Genomic DNA, 9715 nt, shown 5'->3' on the forward strand with positions numbered 1-9715 from the left:
TCTCCATTTGTATTTTTTGCTGCTTCTATTCCCATACCAGCTACCAACAATATCCTCATCTTCCTGCCCTACCTTGGTTCACATAGTACAAACTGATGCCCAGCTATACTACCTGTACATAGCAGCTGAATTTTAAAGGGAGCAGCTAATGAGATGCAAGTGAGAGAAGTGACCGCTAGGAGGAGCAGAAGGCAATTTGTGCCTAAGACTTAAAGGTAGATAAAAAGACACAGAGATCCAAAGTGCATCAAACTCTGGAGTGCAGGAAAAAGGTGACTGCAGTCTGATGGAGGAGCAATTAATATCGGGATTTCCTTTGGGTTTAGAAGGTTGGTTGCATCATAAATGATTTCCACACAACCAGAAAATCAGAAGCACGTCCCCAGACTCGCTTCTTTTAAGCTATTGAAAGAAGCCTCTTCAGAGGCACTCATTTTGCAGCTGAGACAATGAAGTTACAGCTCGTTGTTTTTCAACACAAATTCAGAGAAATCCTCTGCTACCTGTACTGATCCTGGTACTAATCACTGAATGCAGATACATAAGGGAAGGTAAGTACTAAATCCGCACGCTTTATATTCATCATCTTTCAAAACCCTGACTAACATTAAGAACCAAAATCCAAGAATTTTGGAAAAGATAGCAGAAGTGGAATGGGGCTCCTGTTGTTAATTTTCGGGTGCAATTCTATACAGGGTGGAAGATCATGTGCATGGCATTGTTTCCCTTTGGGGGAGCTGTTTTAATAAAATGCTCTCCTCCCCAATGGTTTCAATGGTAAGGAAAATACATAAACCAGTTCCAAGATTTGATGTGCTCCTAGTTCTGATGTGAGTGTTGGGGAGTACAGATACAGATTCATTGAGTATACAACCTATGGGTGTGTGTAAACAACAACTGAAAACACATACAGTTATCTGCATGTACACAGGTTTCTACATGAGCTGTACAAAATTAACAAGTGTACACTCTTTCACACAAACACCTGTACATGTGTAGAGATAGCTTGTATTTGCATCCAGGGCAATGTGTTTGTATTTTGTGTACCTATACCTCAGGGGAATAGGAGGACTTTGGATCCAAAGTTTAGCCTGATCCATTTTCAACATGACTCCAGAAGCCCTCCTTTTTGCTTTGTCTGATATTGGAGCAACATTCATAGGGGAGGGGGGCAAAATTTGGATGGAAGCAGAAGTGGCTGGACACTGCTAAGGATGGAAGAATCTATCTAATTTGGTTTTCTCAGCTTCTATTTTTTCCACATTCAGTTCACCACATATCTGCAGCAATCTGTATTTCTTAAGAAAAATCCCCATGAAGGTTGTTCTGCATTTTTGTGTGTATTTCTTACAGACACATTTTGGCCAGCAATATAATGCAATTTTGTATGGTACTTCCACAAATCTACATTTTTTTTGGCACACTTTCCCATAATACGTGCATATTTGTGAACACTGTTTGGATAACTACATCGCAAAATTTGGATCGTATGGGAGGATGGCTATGTGTTGATTATCATATTATACCAGAAAGTGTGAATTTGATAAATTTAGCATTGAATGTGAAATGAATCAAATTTCCACGCCATTCCTACCCTCCACCCATGGATTTCGCTCTCAGTGTGCACCTCTGTATTAAAAGTGCTCTGATTATGTTATAGGGCTGCCTTGACCTCAGTTGGATAAAGACAATGTGGAAGAATGAAGAAGGAAACCAGACAGCAATCAAAGAATTCATCCTTTTGGGATATGGGGATCAGCCTGAGCTACAGCCTTTGCTTTTCTCCCTCTTCCTCATGATTTATATTTTGACGCTAGCAGGGAATTTCCTCATCATTTTGCTGGTTGTGGCTGATCAGCACCTTCAAACTCCCATGTACTACTTCTTGAGTAATTTGTCTTTCCTGGAGATTTGCTATAGCTCCGTCACCTTGCTCAAAATGTTGAGCAATTTGATAACTGGAGAGAGAACCATTTCTGTTAGTGGCTGCATAGCCCAACTATTTTTCTTTGGCTTCTTTGCAGCTATAGAAACATACCTCCTGGCAGCAATGTCATATGACCGCTACCTGGCAATCTGTAAACCCTTACACTATGCCTCCATCATGCATGGAAAGCTCTGTGTTAAGCTCATGGCTGGGCCATGTATTAGTTCTTTGCTGGGCAATGGCATAGTAGCCTATCTGATGGCCCAGATATCCTTCTGTGGTCCAAATGTCATAGACCATTACTTTTGTGACTTGATCCCAATGGAAAAACTCTCATGCAGTGATACAAGCCTGATCGACCTCTTCGCCTTCCTCTTGTGCACATTGTACACCATCACCCCATTCCTGCTGACTCTCATATCCTATGTCTGCATCATTGCCACCATCTTAAAGATCCCATCTGCTATTGGTAGGAAAAAAGCATTTTTGACCTGCTCCTCTCATCTCACTGTAGTTTGCATTTTTTATTCTACAATAATAATCGTCTACATGTTGCCAGACACCCCGACTCTGAGAGATCTCAATAAAGTATTCTCCCTTTTCTACACCATCCTAACTCCCTTGATCAATCCCCTCATCTATAGCTTGAGAAACAAAGATGTTCACAAAGCCCTAAGAACGGTTTGTAGTAGATGGCTATTTTTTGTAAGGAGTCATCTGAATTTGTCAAGGATCTGGCTGAATTCATCCCTTTCCTCAGTGCTTAAAAGTCAATCAGAAGTTTTGAGGCATAGCTGCTGACCTCATCTGGGTGGCCACACCATTTGGTTGTTGAATTCCTTTTGGTGTACTCAAAAATGTTGTTGGGATAATTTTTGCTTTCGGTTCACATTTCTGAGCAACTCTTGTGCTATGACTTTTAGCTTAGCAATGACATGTCAGTTGCTTGCTCTGTAGCTGCTTAGCCCTGTGTTGATGGCAGTAATATGTATAAACAAACAAATGGAATATATCCTTGTGCTTCAAGGCATCATCCCAACATCCACATTTAAACTGGAGCTTCTATCCAGGAGGTTAAGATAAAAATATCCAGTATAGCTTGTCAGTGAATTGTGTGCCTTGGAAAGATGAAGACCTGGAAAGTTAAACAACAAACAAACAAATCCCAGTTGGACACCACATCTGACCTGGTTTGAGTTTGCAGTATGAGGAGAGGTGAGTTTAACTGTTCCACCCATTGCATTTATTATGAACCTCTCTTGCCCTCCCCTTCTGCTGTTGCTGCTAGAATGTCAGAGCAATTTCAGCTGCAGTTCAGCACAGAAACTCAGAGAGGAGCAGTAAGGTTGAGTCTTTATTCAGAGGGAAACATCAGCGAAACTCTGTGGCCAGGTCTAGCCTGATGAATCAGTTGCCAGAAATGAAGATCTGAGCCTCCCACTTCCTCCTAAGATTCCTCCTCAGCTGGCTGCCTTCCTAACCATTGCAAACTCCTTTGAGGAGGGGCTCTCTGTGCCTTTTGTTCTGCTTTATGTAATACCCTCCTTGATCTTGGGGACAGAAGAGGAGGGGAGAAGGAAATAGTGGAACTGGCAGGTTGCTGGGGATCCATCACAGCCTCAGCCTGCTTCTCCTACTTAACTGCCTCACTTTCACTTAACCTGTTGCTTACTCAGCTTCCAACCCATCTGCTCCCCCTTCTTCCTCTGGCCTGTCTTCTGTATCCCACCAGCATTTTCCTGGCTTAGAGCCTTACCACTCTGATGCTTCCTGGGGTGTGTGTGTTCCCCAGCTGTAGCCTCCCACCATTCTTCTTCATCTAGGTAGTCCGTGACACAGAATCACGTATTTTTCTAAGGGTATGGTAGTTTAGGAGAACAATTTTCCTCTGCACTGCAGCAGGTGGGATATATAGGTAGGTACTTTTCCCACCTCTTGAGAAGATAAGACTCCCTGGAAAAGACCCTGATGTTGGGAAAGATCGAGGGCACAAGGAGAAGGGGATGACGGAGGACAAGATGGTTGGACAGTGTTCTCAAAGCTACTAACATGAGTTTGACCAAACTGTGGGAGACAGTGGAAGACAGGAGTGCCTGGCATGCTCAGGTCCATGGGGTCATGAAGAGTTGGACATGACTAAACGACTAAACAACAACAAAAAAGGTAGAGAGAAATTCATTTCAACTTGCATTCCAAGGCAAACTTACCCAATTTCCACATTCTGAAACTGAATGTGGCAAACTGAAATGCAGCCATGTTTCAAAATCCATACATCTCTAGATTCTGTAATGCAGTTCTTAAAGTAATGTGTACAAAAATGCCCGTACAAGTGCCAAGTGTCGAAGTGTGCATATAAATGCATTTATAGTCACAGCCATCCCTTTCTTCTGACAATCACGTTTTATCCTTGTACTATTGTTAACAGATTAAAGATTTCATTGACTATTGGAAGGCAAAAGTCCTTTTACACCCGCCCTTCTTGTTTGCCTTTTTAACGTACAATAAATGATTAGTGGGAGTGTTACAAGTTACTAGACACCCATAAGCAGACCTCAGCTAAGTTTTCTTCATTTTTGACAGTCTTGACTTATTTGTCAACCCCCTACAACCACCCTACAGAACCAGTAAGTTAAATATCACTCAGTTTATTACTCTCAAGGAACAGCAATTAATGTAGACATATCTTTTAGGTTCAGAAGGCATCTTGCACCATCATTTTATTTTATTTTTAACACTCAGAAAATCATCAACTCCCGAAGGTCTTTTTCAGCTTTTACAAAAAGCAGTTTCAGAATTATCTATTTTTTCACTTAGGCCAGAGCCATCCATGTTCCACAGACCTCCTCTGCTACTCGTGCTAAGTCTAGGAACATCACTCAGTATAAGAGCGAAAGACCATAGGTGTCAGGGAACTGCCATCAGCTCAGAGGCGAGAGGTGGAAGGGCAGTTGTGTTATAGGGAGCCTCTGAAGATCTTGTGAAGCAGTTCTTCCCCTGGCGAGGAGGGAAGCCCCGCCTCCAGTGGGGAAGGGGCGCAGGGATCAGAAGATGCTAGGGAGAGCCTCAACACCGAGCCTGAGCAAAGGGGAGGGGAGGCAAGTCCCTCTTTGCCAGCGCCCACGTTGCGCAGAAGGTTTGCACACAGAGAGAGGAGGAGAAGAATGGGGGTCACACGACTGTTATGCTGGGGAAGGTATAAGGACCACCCACTCCCAGATTCTGCCAGTGACTGAGCAGACATGGACTTGTGACGCTCTGCACTGTAAAATAGATTGTACAGATAATAAAGCCTGGAAAAGACAGGTTGGAGTCTTGCCTGTTTACTCTCGAGCAACCACACCATCATCTGACAGCAGGCAAATAATATAAATTTCACACAGGGGTGCCAACTTGCCCTCAGGATTGTGGGTGCCCACTGACACAACATGGATGTGTGACATCACACACACATGCCTGCATGTAGTGTGTGTGACGTCACATGCACTATGTGCAGGCGTGTGTGTGTGACGTTGCACATCCGTGTTGAGGTGGCCTGCGGTGGCGGCTCCTCTTCTCCACAGCCAGCAAGGCACCCTTTTCTGTGGTGAGGGGCTTGGACTTGGAAACAGAGACTTTGCCTCTGCGTCCGAGTCTCCCTTGCTGGCTGGCTGTGGAGGGCGGAGCTGAACTGCTTCTCTCTCAGAGGCAGCACCGCTGCTGCCTGCTGGTTTTTCTCACTGACCTTGGGGGTGCCTGGAGCCTACGGCACCCTGGAGTTGGCTTCTATGATCTCATACGCTCACATTCTTTGTCTGTGAGATTTCATATTTCAAAATCTTACCTACCCTTCCGTTTTCCCTGATGGGACTTAAGGCAGCTTACAGATAAAAGTAAGAACCGTTAACAACATAGAAAAAACGCAATAATTAAAAAAGCAATGAAACATTGATCAAATTAAAACTATATACATGCATAAAAACTTTCAACCCATACAAATCATTACAATGAAAACAGCACAGTACCAGCCCTTTCATTAAAAGCAGTCAGTTCTCAAATGCCTGTTGGAACAGGGAAGTCTTCATGTGCTGGTGCAGGCCAACAAGGAAGGAGCCAGTCTAGCTTCTCTAGGGAGGCAGTTTCAAAGTCTGGGAGCAGCCACTGAGAAGGTCCTCTCCTGTGTCCCTACCAAGCATGCCTGTGAGAGGGGCAGAACTGAGAGAAGGGCCTCAGGATTTGCATGATTAATGCAATGTTGCAGAAATTGCCTTTTTTCTTTCATTTTTTATCTTGGCTCTTCTGCATGAGCTGACAGTGAAGAGTTCCTCTTGGTGGTCATCATCCCCCTCCTTCCACAAGGTGCTCAAGAATAGTTTTCTGTGTGGGGCATTCTGGAGGGTGAAAAGAATGAACCCCATGTCAGCAGAGATAAAAGAAAAGAATGAACCCCATGTCAGCAGAGATAAAAGGAAGCTTTTTGGAAAGAACAATGCCCAGCGCTGTCAGCACAGCCAAACACGTGATAAGCTCCACACTAATGAACTACCAATAATTGATCCGTTATTTGAGGTTCCCTCAAATCTCACCCCACCCCCAAAAAACTTCTGAAGTAAGGACTTTTGCCTCAGTCTTAATTTGAAACATTATTGAGATACAGCATTGGGCTTTTGAGGTACTCAGAATGGAGCATAATCAACTCAAATGGGATTGTGGTACTTTGGGAATAGGCTCTGTGCCAAATCCACACATGCTCATTAGAGCTTCTGAAGTCATCTCTGCCTGCACACAGCATAAATGGGGCATCCACTGATACATCCAGGGCTACCTGAGAGGAATTCTATGATAAAAATGCTGACAATTCTAGTTGTGTGATGGCTCATCAGGAAACTGCAACCCTGTCAATAGACAAATAGCAGTCCACTTTGTATTCTGAGTACGAATATGTTTCAGCCAACAGTGGGGGCTTGGAAATGTTTTAGTGTGGCTGAAACAATTTGCAGATGTCACAGATTACACTTTCTTCAAATGAAGTAGATGCTCCATGGAAGATTTAATATGGGAGTCTCCATTTAGGATTAGAAGGTTGTTTACGTCATAAAAGTTTTTCACACAGCCAAGAATCCAGATGCAAGTTCAACTTCTTACCTCTTTGAAGCTTCTGTAAGAAACTGTTTCAGAAACACTTGGTTTACAAGAGGAACAAGAGAGCTGCAGCTCATTGTTTTTCATCGTAGATTTAGAGAAATCCTCTGCTACTGGTATTAAATCTTGGAAAATTATTCGAGGAAACAGGAGCTGAGTGCAGGTAAGAACTAAAGCGTATGCTTCTATTCTTGACCTCTTTCAAAGTCCTGTCAAACATTAAAAAGCAAAATATCACAAATTGAAATGTTTTGGACATCATGGCAGAAATACAGTAGCATTTGGCTCCTGTTATTTATTTAGGGTGGGATTCTATACACACTTGGTAAGAAGGAAATACATTCCACCGAAGTATGTGAGGTTTATTTCTGAGTTTACATTTAATGTGTCAATGAGCCTTGTGTGTATACACATTAGGGGGTTGGGAAGTCTCATGATCCAAAGCTCAGCCTGATCTGTCCCCAGTACCCAGCACCCTGAATGACTACTTTTTGTCATCTCTGCCATTGAAGCACCAATAATTTAGGAGGGGAAGCGTCAGAGCTTTCCATGACTGGAAGCAGGAGGCCTTTCTGTGTGGACATTGTTCTCCACCTAAGGATCTACCTGTCCACCTGCAGAGAGGGATAATTAAATAATATTGTGATGCCATCAATTAATTAGAAACAACAACAACAACTGTAGTAAACTTTAGCAGTCGATTGTAATCAACGGAGTTACCTCTTATGGTGGGTTACCAGACTCCCTGCAAGGTGGGCAGGAGTCAAATATAGGTTGCCAATGCCTAAGTCAATACCACTTACATTCTGTATTCAATAAAGTTGTGGCCAAAATTCACCCATTAACATTTAAACTTAAATTACGTATCACTGTGTTTTTATTTCCAAGGGGGTGGTTTGTGGCCTTGACGTGCAAGCAAAATCTACCATGTTATGTGTCACTAATATCTTATGTAGTCCTGTAAAAATACATTTTCACTTTTAGACTATACGGGGGGGGGGGGAGTCTTGGCTCTACATTTTTCTCCTAGTATTAATTTAGGTTGCAATTTCGCAAGAAGGGAGTATGTTCCCTTGAACTCTGTGTAGTTTATTTCTCAGTAGACATGTACAGGATCACACAGTCCTTTCATCAAAATATATTCATGGGTTGGACTGCCGCTCATCCGATCCAAATGGATGAGCTATGTCTTCATTCAGTAAAAGTTGTTCCTTTCCATTGATTTCAATGAAAATGAAATGAAATATTCTAGCTCCTGGGCTGGGGTATTTCCCTCTGTATTCTGGTGTACATACAGCATGTGTTTCTATGGATGATGGCCATGGTGAAATGGGAGGGCTTTAGATTCAGTTACCGTATTTTTCGCCCCATAGGACGCACCTAGTATTTTGGGGGGGAAATAAAGGAATCCCCCCCTTTATTTCCCCCCCCAAAACCAGGTCAGGGAAACCGAACCAGGTCGAGGAACAGCTGCTCCTCCCTGCTGTCCCCCGAGCTTGTGGGGCTGGCCGATGTCTGCCCGGCGCGCGGGGCGCTCTGCTTCAGGGTGCCCCGTGCGCCGGGCGGCAGGCTGCTATCCACACCGTGGGGAGCCCTGCGGGGAACTCCTGCAGGGCTCCCCACGCTGCGGATGTCTGCCCGGCGCGAGGGGCGCTCTGCTTCAGGGTGCCCCTCACGCCGGGCAGCAGGCTGCTATCCTCAGTGTGGGGAGCCCTGCGGGGAACTCCTGCAGGGCTCCCCACGCTGCGGATGTCTGTCCGGCGCGAGGGGCGCTCTGCTTCAGGGCGCTCCTCGCGCTGGGCGGCAGGCTGCTATCCGCAGCCTAGACAGCCCTACGGGAACTCTCACAGGGTTGCTTAGGCTGTGGATGTGTTCCCTGAGCGCCGGGCGCTCTGCTTTCAGCGCGCCCGGCACTGCGGGAAGCAGGCTGCTATCCGCAGCCTAGACAGCCCTGCGGGACCTCCCGCAGGGTTGCCTAGGCTGCGGATGTGTTCCCGAAGCGCCGGGCGCTCTGCTTTCAGCGTGCCCGGCGCTCCGGGAAGCAGGCTGCTATCCACAGCCTAGACAGCCCTGCGGGAACTCCCGCAGGGCTGCCTAGGCTGCGGATGTCTTCCTGAAGCCTGGAGAGCAAGAGGGGTCGGTGCGCACCGACCCCTCTCGCTCTCCAAGCTTCAGCGAAAGCCTGCATTCGCCCCATAGGACGCACCCAGATTTCCCCTTCATTTTTGGAGGGGAAAAAGTGCGTCCTATAGGGCGAAAAATACGGTATCCCCAGTACAGCCATCCCATAATGCCTCCTTTCTGCCCTCTCCACTATTGCAGCAATAGGAGTGGATGATGGAGACCTGAAGAAGTTTCCATTGCTCCAAGGAAAGGGTTCCATGGATAGATTCCTGCCCCATTTTTGGTTCTACTTCTTTGTCTGCAGAGAGAGGGAGGACTGTAAAATCCAATAGCTCCAGAGATGCTATACAATGAATCAGTAGAAATATCTCTGTAGCAGACTGCTATGGGGGTGATCAAAATCTGCCATGTGAGTTATCCACACCCCCAATCCTATTTTATGTACTCCCGCCTTTTGAGTGGCACAACGGGTCTGTAGTGTTTCTCAGCTTCAGAGTCCCATAGAAAATGCTAGCAAAAGCTCCAGTTAAGTGTACTAGATACTGC

At 45.1% G+C, this 9715-nt stretch overlaps 1 protein-coding gene across 1 annotated transcript; it reads left to right on the top strand.

Moving 5' to 3' along the window:
• Nucleotides 1–434: 434 nt before the first annotated feature.
• On the top strand, nt 435–2807 carry LOC308461476 (olfactory receptor 1E16-like). The gene is made up of 2 exons (XM_080978464.1): nt 435–551; nt 1661–2807. Exon 2 carries the CDS (start codon nt 1691–1693, stop codon nt 2726–2728), a length of 1038 nt encoding a protein of 345 aa, XP_080834590.1. The 5' UTR covers nt 435–551; nt 1661–1690; the 3' UTR covers nt 2729–2807.
• The last annotated feature ends 6908 nt before the right edge of the window (nt 2808–9715 follow it).

This window comes from Podarcis pityusensis (assembly GCF_964106645.2).
Source record: "Podarcis pityusensis genome assembly, chromosome: 13".
NCBI classification, from domain to species: domain Eukaryota; kingdom Metazoa; phylum Chordata; class Lepidosauria; order Squamata; family Lacertidae; genus Podarcis; species Podarcis pityusensis.